The 22,555-nt window shown below is 45.0% G+C and overlaps 5 protein-coding genes across 5 annotated transcripts; 3 read left to right on the top strand and 2 right to left on the bottom strand.

The window, feature by feature from the left end:
- Window positions 1–3,173: 3,173 nt before the first annotated feature.
- On the bottom strand, window positions 3,174–5,457 carry FPRO_15880 (uncharacterized protein; the record flags this gene model as incomplete). Its single annotated transcript, XM_031224798.1, has 3 exons — window positions 3,174–3,899; window positions 3,945–4,998; window positions 5,051–5,457. 3 exons carry the CDS (start codon window positions 5,455–5,457, stop codon window positions 3,174–3,176), a joined length of 2,187 nt encoding a protein of 728 aa, XP_031090021.1.
- A 3,220-nt stretch (window positions 5,458–8,677) lies between these two features.
- Window positions 8,678–9,190, bottom strand: FPRO_15879 (uncharacterized protein; the record flags this gene model as incomplete). The annotated part of the gene is made up of 2 exons (XM_031224797.1): window positions 8,678–9,050; window positions 9,153–9,190. The coding sequence occupies 2 exons, from the start codon at window positions 9,188–9,190 to the stop codon at window positions 8,678–8,680; spliced, it is 411 nt and encodes a 136-aa protein (XP_031090020.1).
- Window positions 9,191–10,910: 1,720 nt separating this feature from the next.
- On the top strand, window positions 10,911–11,504 carry FPRO_15878 (uncharacterized protein; the record flags this gene model as incomplete). The annotated part of the gene is made up of 2 exons (XM_031224796.1): window positions 10,911–11,062; window positions 11,111–11,504. The coding sequence occupies 2 exons, from the start codon at window positions 10,911–10,913 to the stop codon at window positions 11,502–11,504; spliced, it is 546 nt and encodes a 181-aa protein (XP_031090019.1).
- Window positions 11,505–13,885: 2,381 nt separating this feature from the next.
- Window positions 13,886–14,145, top strand: FPRO_15877 (uncharacterized protein; the record flags this gene model as incomplete). The annotated part of the gene is made up of 2 exons (XM_031224795.1): window positions 13,886–14,048; window positions 14,105–14,145. The coding sequence occupies 2 exons, from the start codon at window positions 13,886–13,888 to the stop codon at window positions 14,143–14,145; spliced, it is 204 nt and encodes a 67-aa protein (XP_031090018.1).
- A 4,099-nt stretch (window positions 14,146–18,244) lies between these two features.
- FPRO_15876 (uncharacterized protein) lies at window positions 18,245–20,377 on the top strand (the record flags this gene model as incomplete). The annotated part of the gene is made up of 1 exon (XM_031224794.1): window positions 18,245–20,377. One exon carries the CDS (start codon window positions 18,245–18,247, stop codon window positions 20,375–20,377), a length of 2,133 nt encoding a protein of 710 aa, XP_031090017.1.
- Window positions 20,378–22,555: the final 2,178 nt, after the last annotated feature.

Raw genomic sequence — 22,555 nt, 5'->3', positions numbered from 1 at the left:
TATAGTTATATTATATATACCTTATAAAATTCTTTACTATCCTTATTAATTATAACTAGAAAAAATAAATCCTTTTTAGTCTATTAACTATAACTAGTTATAATAGGATTAATATATTATAATATTAATTTAAAACTAAAGGATTAATATTATAGTCCTTAATAAAAGTATTATTAAATATCCTTATTATAATAATATGTAGTTTATATTTATTTATATTTCTATAGATTAGCTTATTAATTATTAATAAAACTTCTTTATATTAATTAAGCTTAATATATATTAGATCTATTATTAAGAGATATAATACTTTAATAACTACTTAATATTATACTTTATATAATCTGCTAATAATAAACCTAATATAGCTTAGTTTATTTACTATTAGGAATTAACTATTATATAACTATTTAAATATAATAATTAATCACTATGTAATTAGTTTTTTAATTAATATTAATAATTTTATTATTAAAGATATCTTAAATTTATATACTTTAATTTAATAATAGAAAATTATAAGTAAATAACTACTATATATTAATAGATTACTATTAATATAGTAAGTTAATTTTATAATCTTTAAGTATTAAGTAAGGCTTTATAATATACCTAAAAATATATCTATTATCCTTTATATTAAAAGGCAGATATATAACTTAAAAGATTTTATTAATTACCTAAAATAGGATTAAAATTTATTAATAAAGTAATAGGCCTTTATTATTAGAATTATATTAAGTAGTAATAATAGTCTATATTAAAAGTAGTTTATAGAGTTAAAATATATAGTTATAGTAATTAAATTAACAGTATAAATATTATATTATAGGAATTAAAGTCTATTATAAAATAAAGGAAGGAAAGTAAAAGAGAAAAAAGAGAAAAATAGGTAAATTAAAAAATAAAGGTTTTAATATTAAAGAAAAAACTGTAAATACTAGTAAATTAAAGCTAGTTTAGTAAGTTAATAATAAATTAAATTAGGTTATAAGATAATATAATATAAGGAATATAAGTTAAAGAAAAATATAGATAAGTAATACTTAGGAAAGACAGTTTATACTTATTGCAGACTTGTTGTTAGATCTTAGATAAGAACTACCGTCTATAGCTTAGAGCGTCTTGTCAAATGGGAGTTGTCATTCGAGATGAATACCGATATGGAAAAGGGATAATGGAATTAGTAAGTCTACTGCTTCTCTTCGTACACTAAGGGAATCGGCTCTCCTGAGAGAGAGAATTGGCTCTCAATGTACGGATCTCAACCACTAGCGCCACCTCGCAAGATTCTGAATCGTATCAGTTTCTGGGATCAAGATCTGTGGGAGAAGAGTTCACTGTCACGCTCTTCTTTGGAAGGCTCCTGCCGGGCTTTTCGACGTGCTCTTTGTCTATGAAAATGGATAATAACTTCGCGATAACTGTCAGGCATTATCGGGGACACCTGACATGCCTTTCACTGAATGACTAGGATATTGACTTTGGGGATGAGCGTTGTAAGGGATAGGAGACAGAACTAGACCGTCTGTCAACTGAAATATCGTCTCCTAATTGATGATTGTGTCTCTGAACCTGGTAAAGATATTGTTATTATAGAGTCAGTGGAGTGTCCGTCATAGACATGACCTGGTATTCTTCTCAGCTTCCCTGTCTCTTCCTTGCTCTCGAATTCGCCGGCTTGGTGTTCATACCGACGAGAATTGGAACCTCATGACGAGCAGGTACGGTGGAATCTGATTGTCGTTATTGCATAATGAGGAAACTAAAAATCATTCTTGTTCTGCGTGTTGAATTACTAAAGCGTTCTTCATTTGTAAGGAAAGATATCCGGTTATTACATCATTGGGGTAAAGATCTGGTGACCCAACCAGATGTAGCGCGTATTAAGCCACTTTATGAAGAACTCTTCTGCTATGTAGGTCGGGTTGGGCTGTATCTGTCGTCAACATCAGATCTTTTCGCCGTTGACCAGATGATTGGAAACTGGGAAATGATTTTCGATATGGCGGGACTATCCACGACCAGATGTCTCTGGTCAGTGGTCGGATGTAGGCAGTCTCTCCTATTCATTGGCGGTCTCGGCTTCCAGGTTGATGATGCGAGACGAGAGACTAACTCAATTGTGCTGTTAATGACTTTCCCGTTGGAAGAATTCGTCGCCTGAGGTAAGGGTTTTCGTCAATCTTTTGATCCAAAAAAGGCATTACAAACCCCCTCCTCAGACTTCACGTGGATATGTAAGTATCCTCCTTGGCCAAGGGATGAGGGGAAGTTGTTTGTACCAACGACAACGAATGGTTATAGTAACTTAGCCACACGAAGCTGTGCACTATCGAGGTGTATGATCTCCTTAGTTGTCAGGGTCACTATCCCTCTGTCCCAATATGATAGCGGCACTTCCCCATCGTTTACCTTGGAATAAGCGAAAAGCCCCAACGATAGGCCTGATGCATCGGAGATGGAGGGCTTTTGGTATTTTTGGTGCTAGTCCGCTTACTGCTGGGACGACTACAAGGTGCAGCATGTCTCCATAGTTACCACAGCTCCTGTCTCGTCATCGCTGCTTCAGGATAAGATTGGAGCTTGAAACAAGGGGGGTCAGTTCGGGGCGGAATCTGTAGCGACATGGAAAGGCACTTGGTGAGAATACGCGAAGGCCAGTGATGTGCGGACGGATAACTGAGAATTTAGTTCAATATCCTAGGCGAGACAATGTGTCTAATAATAGCAAACGCCACAGTTGACATTACCGTGACAGTGCGACTGTTTGATCCGTCAAGTGCCCTCAATCTTGGACGCCAGTTTGAAGGGATGACCGGATGGCGTGAGAGTGAAGCACACCGTCTTGACGTGAGAACCCATTAGCGTTATGTAATCGTGTCAGCATGGCCAGGGATGATTCCTACTGTTGATAGAAAGGGCTGCAAGTATTGAAAAATGATATTAGATCTTCTAGCATTCTCACATTTCCCGGAGACTGAAACTGGCTGAATAGGCTAATTCCTTAAGTAACCCTATCAGTACATTATAGTCTATAAGATTGCCAGTATAAGTAGTTATTGTAGTATAGCTCTTAGATAGACTAAGAGCTTAATACTTAGGTATAAGTTTAATTAAATTATAAATCTACTAAAAAGAATTAAAAAGGCTAAGCTTATAATTATTTAAAATTATACTAAAAGAAAGATATATATAATATAAAAGAAAACTAAACTAAATAAAATATAGGTATAAAAGGTAGAGAATAATATAATATAAGAGATAACTAAGCCAGATAAAATGTAAATATAATTCCAATTTTCAACAGGAGGTGTATTCCTTGCAGTTGACTCTGGCTGAGACCTAAAGCCAACGACGTGCTCTGCAGACGTGGTGGATTGTTTGGGATGCGGCAGCGGCTCCTTGAGAAGTCCATCGACGTGCTCTACAGCCGTGGTGGGTTGCTCGGGATGCGGCAGTATCTCGATGTCGGACTGGGTAGAAAGGCTCGAGACATCATTCTCCAGGCTGGGTTTACGGTTGAGAAGTCCAACTCTGCTCCTCACCGGCCTTATCCCCACGCGGCCCGTTTGAAACTCCAAGGGTGTAAGCAGGACACATTGATTGACATGCTCATGCTTTGAGTTGCTAAATCGGGTGCGGCACCTCCAAAGATCCCTAAGAAATCGGTTTGGATGGGGAGTCTTTGCCATTTCAGGGTAAGGCAGAGTGACTATGAACTCTGGTTTCAAAACATTACAAACAGCTACAGCCCAGTTGTCATAATACTGCAGATTATGATGTGTCGGGTCGTTTCGGTACTGATGTGGCGCCACTGCTATTACCTGTAGTGGTGTAGGAATTAGAATATTCTCAAAACAGCCTCTATAGGAATGAGTTGTTGGCTGCACTGTACGCTAGAACAGAGTTAGATAAGAAAAACTATAAGGTAAGTAACCTACCTCATATATAGTGCCAAGGATCGGTCGCTCAAAAATCTCATCACGTTCCATATGGTATGGCGGATACAGCGAGACACGGCCAACATAATCAATCGACTGATCTGTTTCGAACAGGATCCCCAAATTCCTGAAGAGCATAAGGATATTAGGATCAACCCCAATCCACCTAGGAGGTCCCTCGATGATAACAACAATATTCTGCCAAGGTGATGCAACCTGCTGAGCGAGTGCCGCAACATGAATGGAAATAAAATTCCATTGCGTTTCGAATTCACTAGGAGAAGTGAAACCATCTACTGGGATATAGAATGCGATCTTGATCTGTCTGGGTGGTTGGAAGCGGCTAGGCCGAAGAATGTCCTGAAAAGCGAATTCACGTCCCGGGAACGTCAATGCCGTGAAATGGGTCGTGGAAGATTCAAGGGAGACCTCGTCAGCGAAAGGGTCTGGTATATCCTCTGACGCACTCCAGTAAAAACTCAGACTAAAGGCATCAAATAATTCTGGAGGTACTGTAGACGGGGATGGGGGACGAAAAAGACCAAAGGCGGCATCAAAGGAATCTAAAGGTACTTTAGACAGGGAAGAGGGACGTTGCTCTGCCATGACTGCTGCTCGGCGCCGTCGTCTTAAGCAGATGTCGCGCCACTCTCCCTCTATCCCCTTATAGTAGGTCTCCACGTTTTTGATGCACTCCCACACCGAAAGTCCGTCCTCTTCGGCTACTTGATACTCTGAATGATTGTTGTAGACGTTAAAATGCGCTGACTCAGAAATTGAAAGCTGTGCAGAGCCAATACTTTCTTCGTCTTCCATAATAGGAGATGGGACCCATGTACTAGAACTTTTCCAATCGATAGATGCTCCATCTAAGTCGTTCTCAGTGTATGTCGTCATATCTTCTAGAAATTTCTGCAGGATATAGTCATCTCGATTTGATAGCTGTGCCTGGAGTTGGCTGATCTCTTGCAAAATTTGAGCCGTACCATCCTTTATAGCTGATGTATCATTCCGGATCTCTGTTGTGTCTGTTCTTATTGCTTTAGCCGTATGCCTAGAAAAGTCAGCCTGGGAGGTTAAGTATCCTAGGCATAGATAGGCCTTACAGCGCAAGCATATCAAGAGCCAATTCCAGTGCCGCCTTATGAGCCTCTAAATTTGACCGCAATTTCGCAACGTCTCCCTGGCCACTGATAGTCCAGCTGGCCTTTGTCTTTAGTCGATTGTTGCCGTATTTCGTAACACAGCCTTGCAACTCGGTGACGACTAAATGACAGTTGGCCAAAATATTTGAAACATGGTATGCAAGAGTGTTAGGAAATGTCTTATCCTCGTCAATTGCATCTTTAATGAGCTCAAGGACTGTCTGTAGGGAGAGGAGCTCTCTTACTACTCGATCTAGGTCATTACGAGCTTCGCGACAGGTACGCACGAAGCTATTAATGGATAAAGAAAGCGTGCCGATAGTCGAAATTAGACCTACGCAGCCTGTGGTTATTGACAAAGGATCCATGTTTGATACGAGATGTTTATTGTTATCTTACCCAAAGCTGTGAAGTTCTTAAATGAGGGGTATTGGCGTTGGCTTTCAGCTGACAAGGTTGCCACGACGCCTGATTGGCTGCAGGCTTTAGGGCATCCTTTCCGGCACCTCTGGGAATAAGGCATGATTATATAAGCCTGAAAAAGCGGTTGTTTGGTTAAAAAAACCGAACTCTTTTCAGAGGCTAGGCACAATTTAGCCAGCATAAGGAGATTTTGATCTATATGTTTTACATTTATATCTTTAAACATTTAAGTTTAATATAAATACTACTGCAACTACTAGACTCACTATATCTGTCTGTCGACATTACGCAAAGGTGGCGTGATAACGCCTGGCGGGTCATTAAAGAGTCGTGAGATGGGAACCAGAACCCAAGTATCCTGTCCGCGCTATACATGTAGGACATGGAGCTCTTCATATTCACCCTGGCCAGACTTAGTGGTGCGAGCCGGTCAATAATATCACAGAGGTCATCAATTGATTGCATCAACCTTGCGTGAAACGACTTATATACCAATAGTCCCTAACTTGGTGTGTTCACAGAAGCAGTCTGCCTTATTGAAACAAAGTGCCGCATCTACCTGATGGTTTCTGGAGACGTGAGAAGCTGGACTACCTCTTTGCCCAAGGCAATCGTTAGTGCATGGGGTGGCTATGGGGATGACTGCACCACTATCGGCCAAGACAAATTGTGTAGCTACATTGCAACGCTAGTGATTATATTAATTCTTACTTATGGATGATAATTCACTAGACAGAGCGTGTTCACTACTGAGATATCTTCAAGCATCTTCTCATGTAGTGTAGTAGAAGTAAATCAAAGCCTTCATATTTACTGATCAGGCAACGCCCTAAAACAAGATGATCTTATCGTCAAGCCATCCATCTCTCTATTTCTCTCCCACCTAGCAATATGTACACAACATCTAGCCTTCACTACCCAAGCCTCACAAATATACCCCTTCCCAAAGGAGAAAGTCGCTCGTTCATCCACCCGGCCACCATCTCCGGGTCCAGAAGCTGCTCCTTTAGCTGAGCCACCGCGGCATCGACGTGACGAAGTTCAAATACTCGCCCTCCCATCCGAGCGGTAGTCGACCTGCAGGAAGGTTGGCGAGATCTGGTAAGGACGCTTCGCAGGGCCTTGGACTCGATAGAATTCTGTGACAAAAAGTTCCATGGGGATTCATCATTTGGCTGGCAGATGATGATGGCGAAGATGTGGTCGCAGCCTGCTACGAGGCAATTATGGGGGGTGCCTATCCCTGTACATTAGTCAGTAAACTTGTTCTGAGTAGAAGATGAGGGGGACTTGCTATGGAAGTCATATCCAGCGTGTAAAACTTGAGGTTGAGGCTGGAACGAGAATGGGGGAGCGACATCCTCGTCCATCTCATTGCTTCGCAGCATTGCCTTGATCGCAGCAAAAGGCTTTTGTGGAAGGCAAATCAGATTGTATGCATGCTGAAGGTTGCTGAGCTGTATTTGAACTTCGGTGGATATAGATACATTTGTCCTTGGTAGAAGCGCCAGGAGTTCTGGCCTCGATAGTGCCTAACCATCGAGACCGTTGAGTTCCGCTGGGCTTTGTTCCCCATAGCCTTCTGCTCGGTGATCAAGAGAGGATGGACCGGCAGGGTGAATCTCTGAGGCGTTGGAGCGCTGCATCGTGATGGCTAGGAGTGTGGATGCGGTCGTAGAGAAGAGTGGGAGTTGATGGAAAAGCTAAGTCGGGGAGAGTGAGAGGGAGAAATCATGGTTGAATATCTGGCGCTGTTCAAATGAAATGGCGGTGAGTCTACCATTTTTGGCTTTTTCATCCAGATCAAGGTGAGGCAGCAGACATGACGCATCCCCCGGGTTGTCACAGATGGAGACTTCCGCGACCTATCAGAAAGCAGTGCCTGGCATGTGTCAGTGTCTGGTTGAGGACGCTACCCCACCACATGTAACGACAGGGATCGTTTATAAGACTGAGATTTTGGTGCCCTATCGGTTCTGACTTCGACCTCTCCGTCTGTCTCCCCACACTTGTCCCGCATACTAAGGCTGAATAGGGCTGATAGCTTCGATCAACCTGCGAGAGTGTCAATGAGCGAAGTTGCTGCATTCATTAGGGTGTTAATTGAAGAGCCAGACCAGCTGCGAGATGTAGAATGTCCATGTGAAATTTGACCTAGCGGCCATTCAGAAAACACCAACAATACATATGGGTACGACTTGATTCCATGAATTGATACGATGCAAGCGACGACAAGAGATGTACTTGGTGCGACATGCGAAAACTTAGATGTGTCGACTTTCTGTTTTGCAAGAATCTGCTGTGACGACCATGATGGTGTTGTTTTGCTTGAAGTCAAGGCACTAACATGTTACCTCGCATAACACGGTGTTGTACCAGTGCAGACTTTCGTTGACAGCAAATCCATCGTCAATTGAGGGAGAGCTCTTGTTTTCATCAATTGAAGGTGGCGGTCGGATCGGCTACAGTCAGCCACCTAAATGGCCATTAGGTTTGATCTGATGAATCAAAGAGTGCGAGCTGTGAGTCTGGAGTTCTGCGTCCCAACGTGGTCCTACAATCAAAGCCGAAAATAGATCCCACAATCCAAAAGTTGTCGTATCTGAGACGGATATTTAGATTCGTAAATAGATTTTTACTTTGAAGCTCAAAATGCCCTGGACTTCTGTTACGACTTGGTGTGTGGATTAATGCAGGCATGAGGTGTGGCTGGATTGCTCCGACGACGCGACGCGACGGGCTGGTTGTTGATCAGAGGTGGCACCAGGAGCGAAAGCACAAAGACCAGCACGTGAGAAGACTACCGCCCCTGCAGTAAGAGGGTGCAGACGCGCAATTGTGGAATTGGAATACCTATTAGACAGCGTTTCTAGAGTACCAGTCTTACAAATTTGTTATCCCAACCTGACTATGATGTCAAGCAAGTAACCACGGTCGGCTTGGACTCACTAGCTCAGCTGAGTCACCTACCTCATGTGAGTATTTATCTCCAATGGATAATGCACTGAAAAGTGTTTTGTTATTTTGATGCATGTATTTTGACATGTCTACCCTTACCCGAACTCGTTTCATATCGTCGTTCGTCCGCTCAGACGCCATCAACTAAGATCAACCAAACAACCATCCACCAAACTCCATCCCGCGCTATTGAGTCCTCGAATCACTTCATCTCTCAATCATCTCCCAGCTTCCAGTCCCATTATCACCTATATCAAGTTGCTGTGCCTCAACCAGTCGATCAAGAGCACGCATGTGCGCCTCTGCACACTTAATCCTCTTCTCAGCCTTCTTGCGCTCAAGCGAAACCTTCTTCATAGCCGCAACAGTTTGTGATTCCTCCTCGGTTGGAGCATTGCTAATGCCAAAGCCGAAAAGAGCGAGGAATAGGGCGACGAGGGCGACGAGGGCGTTGACTATGGTTCTCATGGCTGAAGGTTGATCTTCATCCTGGGGAATGGCAACTTCCTCATGCTGGAGTTCTTGCAGAGTGGCATCGGCGGTTTTGATGTCTTGTGTCGCTTCCTCGATTTCCAAGAGACTGTACAGTCGGAGTTGGCGAATTTGGTCGCTGCTGAGATTGACGAGGATGTTGCGCGCTGCGAGCCGGGATATTGGGCCCTCATCCCTGGTGGATCGCTACTCCTCCAAGGTGGGGAACTTGAGTTGTCGAGGTGGCATTGTGGCAGTAGTAGTCTCAGAATTTAGCCTGTCTTTGAATTTTTGAATGCGCTTTGTCTTTTTGGTAGAAAGTCAAGGTGGAGTTGAAGTAACATCAAAGTTGGCTTCATTGTTTCTTGTTGCGTGTTTGCAAAGGTCGCAGTCGAGGTTTAGAGGATGACATAAGCGGGGAGGGAGTTGGGAGAAGCCAATCAAATACTTGATCTGCGCACCATGTGGAGCCGCGATTGGGATCGCGGGAGTTTAACAGCTATTGTTGGCAGTGCGAGCCTAGAAAGGCCATGGCTTCGGCAAAACATGCCGCTAATTTCTGATCTATAGACGGCATTGAACTGCCTTGCAATCAGGGGCATCTACGAAAGGAGAAACATATGAGATCCATGGTTGCATTTTATGAGGAGTGAGTCGCTGTGTTTTGCGCGATGCATTAGATATCAAGACATGCAAAGCTCAACTAAATCATCATTTAAATTGAACAGACCTTTGTGTCGGCTCTTGCAAGCTGCTAACGTCGAGGTAAGTTTTGGAACGACCTGTGGCCGGCACGGTTGTGGCGGACATGCTTGGTGGGCTTTTAGAAAAGTCAGACGGGCCGAAATGGACATAGACAGAGGCTACATCGCTTCCCAGACTGCACGTGATATTTAAAAGAAGCTGTGGAGTGTGCCACTTGTCACGTCGCTGTCACTGAAGTTTTACGGGACCGGGCTTGGGTAGAGAGTCCCACAAGGATGGCCAAGCGGAACTACGCCGATGGCTTATTGAGGAAGCCAGCAAAAGACGGAGTAAAAGGCCGACGATGGCGAATAAAATTTTGACAGACACGAATGAGAGGCCACGAATTTAAACCTGAGAGACGGTAAAAGATGAATGCTTTAAGAAAACATAGAAATCTGTAATGTGGAAAGCAAGTGGAAGCTAAAAAAAAGAGACAAGTCCAGAGAATTAATCAGGAGAATTGACGGCTTGATGAATTTTGTGTTTATTTGGCGGGCAATATTACTCAATGCCTTATTTAGTAAGAGAAATCAGTTCAGAGAAAGCTGAATGTTGGAACGAATCAAGGTCGTGAGTAAAAGAGTAGATGCAACTTTATACTGAGGGCAGTACGTCAAATGTTACCATCTCAATGTCATTGCCCGCAAAAGCTGGATATGCTAAAGAAAGATGGCCGTTTCTGAAACCTTACATAGCTATAATGAGTATTGTTGCTAATTACTCTAGAGGTTGCAAAAGAATAAAGGCGCTATAGTTTGTCGGAAGAGCAAGTAGCTTATCGCAGGAGTACCTGAAACAGTGAGGGCGCTACCGCAGGGGGAAGCAATTGCTCACGGGAGCAGAGGAGGTATAGGGCTGTATTGCTGAAAGGCGCTATAATTTTCCGCGGGAGCAAGTAATGACCCCAGGAGCTGTTCATGCTTACAGCGCTACCCCTGGTCCATACCTAAGTGTAACCGCCGCGGGGAATCAAAGGTCCAGAGCCTTGCAGTCAGCGCCGCAACCATTTTGTCTCTGCTAGTTCAACAGGCCAGCTTAAACATAGCAATCACCGGCTCCGAGACTCACGACCTGTCGATGGTCTGTTTACGATAACCCCCAGTCATATAAAACTGCGATTTCATGACATTAAGCCCTGATGCAGCCACGTACACGACGCGACGCGACAACTTCACCGCGATGCGGCCGACCAATCCTACTCAACGAGAATAGACGTTGCGACATGAAGCAGAGCAGCAGCATTGATACGCCGCATTTGTTTTCGATACTTCAAGCAAACCCCTCAATAGCGACAGGTCGACTCGGACATAGCCACGAACTGATGCAACATAAGGCTTTGGGGTTCTGTATCTGGGATGCTTCGCTTGGGTTACAGTTGGTCTAAGACAATGCATGATCTCCCATAGTACTCACGTTACTGAGCGATGAAGTACTGGGCCGACTGGGACAAGGGCATGATGAGCTGCCAGCAGAGTATCGGTACGTCCAAGGTCACTCATATACTCAGAACTACTTGGTGCTCTCTCCATTCGCCAAACACGAGTACAATTACGTTGCCCGCCGAAAGGGTGTGTCGATTCCTCCCACTACAGCCGCACTCCGACACGCCGCTGGTACCGACGATTTCCACTGCGCAAAAGCATCTGGGTCGTGGGCCTTTAGTTGTAAAGACCGCGAACCCGCTACTGCTTCGGAAAGGAGGCTTATAACTGACCGACGTCCAAGAGCAGCGATATCATCATCTCTGGGTCGCCGCCTTGCCACACCTCCTCCCCTAGGGAATCATTGGCTACTTAGTCAGGCTAGTGACTGTTAAGGCATCACCAGTTCCTTGGCGGTCGTCATGAGCGACCGGAGAGATTTCAGCACTGCCTGTTTACCGCACAGCCCCCTATGTGCCGTAGACCGAGTGACCAGGGCATCGATGTGAAAGGACACCAACATGGCCACCTGAACAGCTCCCCCGTTTTCTAGAGGGCGCAGCGGATGTCACATTCTCTTGCTTCTCTGTACCAACATGGGAGACTCTCAACAGTGTCTCCTCAGCTCATTGCGATCAATCCTTTGATCCATTTTCACCGTCTCCTCTTCACCTCTTGCTTCGCCTGGAGTCAAGTGCCCAGGGCCCACTACTTTGGAATATGGCCTGTCAATGATCAGGGTACTGGATTCAGCCGTAATGAATGGCACAATACTCGAAGTTTCGGGATTGAGGGACTATTGGTCCACAGCATACGTCTTTGGCTGTGCTGGGGATACAGTAGTCCTGTTGTGCATGACCGCGCCTCTGTCACCGACACCGAGAACATTCTTACTGCTCACCAAGCTATGCTTTCTCCATCTTAAGGGTTTACCTGCCAGGATTCTGCCTCAGCTACAGATACGCACCGCTGCAGGTGCCTATTACGTTAACTTAAGGCGCATCAGTCGCTCACTGAATCTGGCTGCTCTTCTTGGCTCAATGGGTAGCTACCTTTGTCCTAATCACCACACGGGCATGCAGCACGGGACTCAATTTCTGCTTCCTTGGCCACTCATCATGGCGTACAGGCGCGTTATTGGCTGTACGTGGAGATCTGCAGGGGAATAGGATGCCGTGATGGGGTTGCATTGCTCATTTGGCAACGCAACCGGCGCTATTGCTGAAGACTATCTGGCTTATTAATGCCAGTTGCGTCCCCAATCTCGCTCTCCATTATGCCAAAGTCAGAGTCGACGTCTCTTCTCAGTATCGCAGCTCGCCGAATTCATCGTCGTGCTCGATCTGAAACAGGCCCTTCTTACTCTTGTGAGCCGTTCTGAAGCCTGTAGCTCATATTGGTTCTGTCTTATTGGTGATGTGCTGTTTCGATGCATAAACCTATTGGAATGGACGTTGCCAAATCCCAAGAGGTCGAGATATAGTTGACGCAATAGCATTCAGACCTATGATACACACCAGGAGGCATGTCTCCCCTTTTACGGCGCCCTAGCAAGTCAAGATGTCGATATTGCTTTGTCTACTGGAGGAGTTTGGGAATGTCCAATAACCCGAATTGCGTGGTATCGTAGGTAATGAGGCAAAGGCATAGTTGGGTTGTCCGAGCAAATCGCGTCAACGCCACTGCAAGGGCCAGATCGTGCCTAAATACTACAAGTAGTTCCTTATCGGTGTGTATAGAGCTCAAGAGGGGGCGCTCATGTGGATCGGGTTTCTATTTGAGACCATGGCAGTGACATGACCGGAAGATCAAACACCAATAGCTGCCTTACCATTCAGTAACTGAAGGAGAACCAATTGCCTACCTCCATGTCTTAAGAAGCTGCGGTCATCAATACACGTTGCTAATCAGGGACCCGAAATTGGAACCGTATCACCAGTGACATTCTCACATGCGTGGTCAGAGGCTCTGGACTCTCGATGCCGCCACTTGTCTTGGTGTTGAAAGGAGAAGATAGAGGATCATGGGTTGGTGATGAAAGAAGATTTTCGGCTGTTCAAGCTGACCATCGTTGTTGGTGTCAATGGCGTTGGTGGGAGTCATGATGCGAAGTTGGGTCTGAGACTGACGATATAGTCGACTTGTAGTTGGTGAAATGGCGGTTCTGTAATGGATCTGTTTGTGTATTGATATTGAGGTTCGTTGAAGTTGAACGTCGTGACAAGAGCAATGTCAACGAGATCAGATTGAGGTGTATAAGAGAGAGTTGAGAACAGTTCTGTCTGCTCAGATTGGGTGGCCTTGATTGAAAGGACCGCGCGTCTGGCTAACAAGTTACTATAGATAAGTGACTGTTTTTCCAGATGATTTGCAGTAGTCATCTTTGTCTCGTAGTCGTGACACCCACCTGAAGCATGATAGCCTTTGTCGTTGTCTGCAGCTTGGCATCTTTGAAGCTGTCACTATTGGCTACCTGCAGATTTACGTCACCACTTAACTATCATTTCATATTTACTAACCCTGAATCCAAAATTCAAAGAGCTATGGTAATATGAAAGGATGTCTTTTGTTGTCGGTCCTTCAACCTTCTGCAGTTTGGCTTCTCTAACGGTTCCGCCATTATTCAACTGGAGAGTCTTACTTCACCGCTTGACTACCACTTCTATAGACATTAAAGAAATTTACCACTATAAAAAGATCGTCCCCGCCCTGTGATCTTGAACTTTCGAACTTCAACTGTCTTCAACTTCGCAGACGACTACTGAACATCTACAAAATGCCACTCCCTACCTTTTACCCCGATGACAGTGAATTCGAGTACAGACTCCGAAAGCATCGCAAATCCTCCGGCTATGAAGCAAGTGTCTGTCGTAGACGAAAGGGAAAGCAGCTGCGAAAGACTGCCACCCGGAAACCTCACCGCAAATGGAAGCAGTGCGGTAAGTTGATAGATCATGATTGGAAGTCTATGGGTCAAAGACTAATATATCTGCAGTCCCTTCGAGAGTGGGCTACAAGCCTGCTGTTTCTGGTTGATCGGACGGCGGCCGGTGATGGGATGAAGAAAGACGGGAAGGGGATGTCTCGACTTGATGGATGATCTACTTGTGGTTGATGTATTTGTTCTTCGCTGTCTTTATATACACCGTGTGTTGAGCGAATAGAACATTTCCATTCTTGGATATCACATATTGCCGAATAATGAGCTAAATCGAATGTGTAGTATCGATCTATCTCTAATGCACAGTCGTCATTTGCTCTTGAAAAAGAATATCACCGCACATCGAGGCAATAACATGGACAAACACAACGCAAGCGATTTCCTATCTATCCTGCAGTATACTCCATTATTTCCCACCGCCTTCATGTACTCCCACTCTGCAATGATCGTCGTTTCCTAAACTCACTTGTGGTCGAGTCGTCGACGTATATTAATTCTGGCATGATCCGTGGCCTGATGATCTGGACTTGGTGGAAAGGCTCGTGAGACATTGTACTCTTGATCTTACTGGGTTGATCAGTTTGATCTCTGACGCTGCGTTGTGGTGTATGGTTCAGGGGGAAAGTATACGAGTGATCCGCCGGGTGCACCAGCACTTCAATCCGGTGGACAGTACGTCTCTGCAACAGTTCATTCCCAGCCGCCTTTCTCCAAACACTTGCTAGAGTGCCCTTTTGCACTGAAAGGGGCAAGATGGAGCAATGTGCCCTCGATTTCCAGGATTGGACTCGCCGAATCTGCTCTAATGCATTACTCTTTACGATGTGCGTAAGAGGTAAAAGATCTATGTGATTATTTTCAGCAAACACTTCTTTCACATTTGTAGTGATAATCCGAATACCGATTCCTGTAGTGTCGAACTTGTTCATGCGGTTCAATCTCATGTCCGACTTTTTTTTTCCGTCTGGCTCGCTGTGCGCGAGACGTATCGATTGATTTGCGCACGTGGAGATGGAGCAAGAGGATGTTTCGCTGCACTGAATGAACGGTATCGATAAGGCGATGCACTAGTACATATTTGATTTAGTGTGACACCAGCCAAGCGAAAACGTCAACTATTTTACAACACTGCCCTAAGTTCGCCGGCTCGAATACCGGTGTTTGCCTGGAACAGAGACTGTAACTATCTCTGGCGCTACTATAGTACTCAAACAGAGCCTTAGACATCTTTGATCTGTATTTGATTCTTTTTGAAGCCGTTTGGCAGAGTCTGGCGCTGCTGTCTTCAAGGCGCTGCGTGCAAGGTGCGTACCGTTTTGGCAAATGCTGGTGGAGCTGTGTTCAAGATCATGGTCAGCGCAAAAATTCCCAGCTCAGCCAGTTAAGTCCTTGTCACTTCAGGGTAGTCAGACCACAAAACAGAACATTAGATCAAGCATCGCGGATCCCCAATGTCACATGAGATCTGATTGCCCAACTGCACGTCTTGATAATTATTTGCATACAGAGATGACATCAACTCTACGAAAAGTGATACTGCGATGCGGCTTCCACTCACGTATCTGCGCGAGGACTATTGACGATACGATAATTGCTTTTGTGGTGTGGCGTGATACTCACTGACTTTGTGTTGCGTACACGGCCCGGAGAGGTGGCTTGTGTGACGCTCAATTGAATCCAAGACAAAGAGATATCAGAATTCATTCACAATATGCAGCTTCACAGAGAAATGAAAGAAGCTGACAAGCAGAAATGTTGACTGCGGTTTTAATTCTGGTCACTCTGAGTCGACGTGTCGAATCGCGCTATGGCTTCCAAAACTGCATCATTTGGGCCAGAGATGCGGCTCAGCTGCATCAAAACTACTCGGATAAATGAGCCATCTTCATTGAGACACAGAGAACTTTGCAGTGGCTGTATTCGCCGCCCACGCATCGTCGCCGACTTCTGCAACACCTCAGAACAAAGAATGTCGCGATGAGAAGCCATTCACGATGCCATACCGCTTATCCCATGATGCCACCCTTTCTTATCTTTAGGCCATATAAACTCACTTCTTGGGGCAATCTCACTTTGCTTCCCACAACATTCAACGGCAGTACTGCCAAACATGGACAACAACGTTTGTAAGTCTCTTCATTCCAAAGCCTTGCATTTCTGATCTCGCTATGGCAGATGACAATCTTGGGCCGGCCAGCAACCAGACGACATCGAGCATGTTATCAATTATCTGAACAGCGGCTACGGAGTTATGTTCCCTACTAACGAATTTACAAAGAGCCCTGAGGATAACTCTGCTGGTGAACATTTCTTAACATATATCGTCGAGACAATCTAATATATCTAGGAATTTATAACCTTGCGCTTCCGTCTGCTGAGATAGACGGCTTCGCTCTTCTACCTGCTATTGACGAGCAGGATGTAGACGCCGGGAATGTCTACCTGAACAACCTATATCCCTAAACTCACACGTCTCTTGCGCACGATTGCCGGACTTACATCGTTAAGCCCCTCCTTCTTGCACTGAGACCTCTACGAAATCTTCCCCACACCTTGATTATCCCTATTCACCACCTGCTTCTTACTCTCGACTGCATCTTTACCAGAATGAATGGGCCGTTGTTCGTCAGCTCATCCCCGTAATTCTTGTTGAAGTCGCCGAGAGGTATGAGCCCGGAGCAGGCTTCTATGTCAACGTGGTCATCGGTTTCATGCCTCATATCTCGGAACGGTTTCGTCCAAAACTTGCCCTGCTTTCTCAGCTGGGCGATCAGTGTCAGGTCTTCCTTATAATTTTGGCGTTTCTTGTTTTGTTCGCCATCGAGCAGCGTCTCGAATAGACAAGAATCAGGATCAGCGTCTCAGGATGCATTCGAACGAGGTGACATGAAGAGTGGCCCGAGCATGGAAAGTAGTTGTTTTACGTCGATACAGATAGCTGTGAGGGGGAATAGGAGAATGGCAATACACGGGCTTGGGCATGATTGGTTAATTACATTAGAAGGTAGGAGGCGTTATTATCGTTCTTACAAATTGAAGACAAATCAGATTTGCTGTTAAGTATATAAATCTCTTTGCAACGATTTCCTGAGTTCCTACATACCTTTGAGCGGATCCTCGGAGATTCTGCGTCATCGCTGGTACCTCCTCAGATTCTCATAGGCCAAAGGGGGGTACCCAAAAGCTAGAAAGCACCTACTGGCCCAAGATGTAAATCAAGCATGGGCCCTGTGGCACAGATATATAGTACAACTAATGTTGAGGTGAGGGCGTTTTACAATCGGATCCCCAGAGGTACAATAGCAACAGCATCAGCCAGAAGGGCACCAGGCGTATGTCAGGAGTTGGCCGCTTCATTCATCAGGGGCACTCTGTCATGCAATCAGATAACCTCCCGACGATTGCGTATGATACTGAGAACTGACCTTGTGGCAGGCAATTGTATGTTGAGATATGCTAAAAACTTGTACGGTGCATAAGTACATCATCTCTTGTCCTTGGTGAAATGGACACCCTGCAGTTGGTCAAGCCTGTTGACGGGAACCCGAAAAACTGATGTTGTAGCAGTTACTACCTGATAGATATAAAGATTATATAGAAAGCCTTTTTTTTAAAAAAAAAGTTTTTTTTTTAAATAATAATAAAGTTTTACATAATATTATAACTTATAATTATTTAATATCCATATATATAACTACTTAAAGGTATTTTTATTTTATTAATTTTAAAGTTTATTTACTTTAATTTAAGTTTATAAATCCTTATATTTATAAATAACTATATATAGTTGTATAAAGTATATATTTATTCTATATAAGTTATTATCTCTTAAATAATAAATTAATTCTAATTTATTAACTATAAAAAAATCAATATTTATCTTTTATTTATATAGTTAGCTTTATTTATTTATTTAACGAAAATAGAGGTTTTAATAGTAACTAGAACTGCCTTACCTTAAACTGCCTTACTTAAGACCGTCTTACTTTAGACCGCCTCACTCTAGACCGCCTCACTTTAGACCGCCTCACTTTAGACCGCCTTACTTTAAACCACCTCATTAATACTCTTATTACTTTAATCTCTAATAAGTCAGTACCTTTAAGGTAACCTATCGAGAGACTTATAACTATATAGTCTTTATATACATTATAATTCAACCCCTAAATATTACTGTAAAGGGAAGAAAAGAGAATGGATGCCTCCGCTACACTTCAGACCTGTCAATCGCCGCTGTATAGACCACTGGAATATCCCAACCGCACTATTAGACTGCTTATTCTTCAACCATCGGCAAGCCCTCTCACAATACTAGAGGGAAGTCTCCATCCTGTATCACTCGATCTCCGTCCAGCGTACCTGGCTTTGTCATACGTGTGGGGTGATGCAAAAAACACCCAGTCCATGGCAGTAGATGGCCATGATGTTGCTGTGACTGTCAATCTCGCGTACGCGCTGCGTTGTGCCAGATTACCAGATAAGCCAGTTGTTATCTGGGCAGATGCTCTGTGCATCGACCAGACAAACGACGAAGAGAAATCAGTTCAGATCCAGCTCATGGGCGCGATATATCAGAATGCATACAAGGTTCTTGCGTGGTTAGGCGTAAGCGACCACGACAGCGACCACGCGATAGACATTCTCAATAAAATGGCGACTGCGATCAAGCAAGAACAGGACCCGCAGGATGAAGATGGAAGCTCCATTGCCGATGGTGAGACCAGCAGTGATGAAGAGGAGCCGGGATGTACCAGAATGGGAACGTTGCAGGTCAAGGTCATTCAGACTGAAGAAGAAGTGACTGCAAGCATGGATGGTATCTCCAAGGACCTGAACGGCCCTAATTGGCTCCAGCATTTACCGGAACTGTGGAAAAAAGACACGCAAGAGCTCTCTTCTTTTCAAAATCGTGCGTGGGATGCCATTGCGCAGATCTTTAAAAGGCCCTACTGGAGTCGTGTCTGGATATACCAAGAGCTGGTACTCGCCTCCAATCTCCACTTGCATTGCGGAGAAAAGTCTATTAGCTGGCAAGACCTTTCCTTAGCTGCTTTCAGGACCGACCTCATGCTCAAGAGGGCTGACCACCCGCCGCTCTGCTTTTCTCGTTCTCTCTGGTCAAAGCTCACTTCTCGACCTATGCATCAAGTTGTGCTCGTACGACATGACAAGCAGCAGATGGCAAAGGGCGCCATCCCTTCGTTATACAACCGTATAGAACTTCAGCGGCTACTCGAGGCATCAAATCCCAGAGATCTTATCTATGGCCTGCTTGGGGTTTCCCAAGCAAGTGTTGTGGTAGATTATTCGAAGCCTCTTCACCAAATCTATCACGATTATGCCAGTGGCTGGATACGATGGGCTTGTGCCCAGAACTCCTCCACTACCCCTCTGAGCTCTATGATGGTGCCTGTGGTATGGGCAGGTATCGGGTACGAGACTCGCACACAAATGCCCTTTTCGGCCCCATCCTGGGTCCCCAACATACAAAAATCTCGACAATTATCAAACGCCTTGACCAGATCCGGATGTTTATTTCAAGCTTGTGGTAGAACGAGACTGGAAAACGCAGTTACATCCATTGATGGGAATTTTCTACATTTGCGAGGACACTTATGTGACAAGATCACACAGACCTGGCCTTTACCCTTTGCCGCGGACACCTTCCGCGGAGATTTACCTCGCATAGCAGATGCCATGTCAGCGAGACATCAAGCCAAGGAACATCCGATGAGAATCCCACTCTTAGACCTGCTGTTTCGCACGGTACTCATAGGGCGTTGGCCTGGTACTGATTATCCCTTGTCGGTTTTGAGCATATCGACGAACGATGAATTCATGTGGAAACGGCGTTTCATTCACGACCTCACCAAGCACAAATTTGCAGAGCTACACAAGTCCAGCAATGACGAAACTGAACAGTCTCTGAGGGACCGTATTCTTAGACAGTGGCAAGTTGAAGGGCCACCACGGTCCTGGGGAGAGGTCATTGTGAACATCACAAGTGCGGAGCAATTTTGGAACACATATACAGCGGGCGAGAATGATGGATGGGAAGAGTTCCTTATTGTGTCTAGGCGCAACATAAAAGACACGTGTCTTTTCAAAACAACTACAGGATACTTTGGCTTAGGACCTTTGATGATAGAAAGCAGCGATTTGATCTGTATCTTTCCAGGGGTTCGCCTCCCCACGATATTGCGTCCTAAAGGCAACCATTTCCAGCTTGTGGGAACCTGCTATGTCTATGGACTGATGGACGGCGAAGCTGTGGGCAATGATGTTCAGGCCTGGGAGGCTTCTTTATCCGATTTTGTTCTCATGTAGAGAAGACGGCAGGAGAATTCTGACTTCGGGGTGAGAGCCCTTGTTCGGAGACCAAGAATGCCTTTTTCTCCGACTTAAGGCTGAATGCGAAGCGCCAAGCAATACAAGATGTCATTGTAGAAAATTATCGCCCTGCACATTTAAAAGCAATAAGCAGAACTCTGTCCACAGACATTGACAGGCTAGGGGACAGTGCAGCCAAGTCAGATCAGCGTCTGAAGCAATATCTCGACTTTGGTACAAACCAGAAGGTTAAGGAAGCCCATGAAAAGACTCAGCAAAGCAACTGTGAAATACATCTGCCCGGATACAAAGGCCAAATTCCTGCAGCGAGAGAGCTATGATAAAAACTCCTGATCCTGGTCGTCCTCATCCTCACTATTCTCAACTCCCCACTCCTTCTTGAAAACTACCAGGAACTCTTCTGGCGAAGGGGGATCGAAAACCCTTTGCTTCTATAGTCATATACATACTCATCCTGAACATTATAATCATCAATGAGTCAGAAAATTTATCTCTTTCGCTTCCTTGATACCTTTCGGGAACTCACACTCAACCAACCTACAACACCGCGATGGAGCCAAACGATCTCATTCCCGGATACCAGCAAGATGACACTCTCAAGTTGGACGTAATCGAAAGCCATCACGCCGGTCTCTCAACTACTGAATCTATCATCATCCAAGTCGCGAAAGTCATGACCGCCACCATGTCCCCTTCATGTTCGTCACACTCAAAACGCCCAACGCGCCAAACAGAGTAATCCTCAAACTCTACGACCGACGGCTTGGCTCTTCGCTTCGCAGGAGCAAGAAAGGCAAACGTGTTCCCAGCAGTTCTCTTCGGTTGCGGAGCCAATGCTCCGAGTGATCAGCAAAGGCGGAAGACCAGAGACCCAAGGCGGGACTAGGAGTACAGAACGTGACGAGGCTGTGAGGGACTTGATCGTTGAGCAGAACTGAGCGAGGATGTTGAGTCTGCTGCCAATGTTTGGAGCGAAGCTGGATTATCCGGGGAATCGCAAGGGCGGTGTCGGATTTCCGAGTGAGGTCTCTTAAGGTATTCCTGCTACTACTCACATCTCATAAAATTGTGTGTTCTCTATCGATTGTGTAAGAACCAGTGATAAGCCTCTCTGCATCCTCTCGAAGAGAAATTCAGTGTGTACTATGCATATTTGACAGAACTCGGCTGCCTTTTTGCATATCTCGGTCTGAAACTACAGATCTGCAGAGTACTCTTTGGCCTTTGGTGAGAATGCCAAACGTGCTGTATCCGAGGCGTTGAATATCGTTGAGCTGAATCCCGGTGATAACGGAAAGCGGATCTCATTGTCTACTGTGATCTCATTACCGGGAATCCTTTACAACATCCGATCGATCATCCTTCCCGCAATCCAACATCTCGGCACTAACTTCGTTGGAAATATCTTCCGAGCTCCAATTTAACAGGCCATCTTCATCGAAACCCTGAAAACGTGGGTAAAATTTCCGGATGTCGCAGGTCAGCCAATCAGGGCTCCCACTCGCTCAGAAGGGGGGCTTGAATTGATTCGAGATTTCGAGTTCTTACCTGCAACTTTGTATCTGCCCAGATTCCTGGTGACAATGATCGCGATCGCCATGTTCCCAGACGCAAGGTTTCTTGACCACCTCGAACTACCTTGTAGGTGACAAAGCGCGATGGTATGATGAGAGTCTTCCAGCAGAGAAGTGGTTCTTGTAGTATTGGCTTGTAAGGGGCGACATGGTGGCTAAAACGCTCACTATCACCAGGTATGGCGGAATTGTGCCCTCAGAACCATCGAACAGGAACAACCAATATTGCCACTGGTTCTGTGTTCAAAGCATTCTGTAACCTCTCGTTCTTCGTGTTGTTGACGGAGTATCCCAATATATGTGCCTTACCGGTGTATCTAGTGTCGTCGAAATCGTTATCTAACACCCTAGTGATCTCGTCTCCCCGTTTCGTCTCTCCAACAATATCGACATCGACGTACATCCGAGTCACCTCTGGCTCTTGAACAACCTCTATTCTGCTGGCGATCATTTTCTGCCCTACTATCGACGTAGATAGTAAGCACGCACTGTCGTGGTCTAGTTCCCCAGCAATTATCCTTATTTCTCGTTGACAGAGGACGGAGCCGTGCCAACTGGATATCTACAAATTTTGTCATCC

This window comes from Fusarium proliferatum (genome assembly GCF_900067095.1).
Source record: "Fusarium proliferatum ET1 genome assembly, contig: FPRO_scaffold017, whole genome shotgun sequence".
In the NCBI taxonomy this organism is placed as follows: Eukaryota; Fungi; Ascomycota; class Sordariomycetes; order Hypocreales; family Nectriaceae; genus Fusarium; species Fusarium proliferatum.
This window is presented reverse-complemented; position numbering and strand designations above follow the sequence as displayed.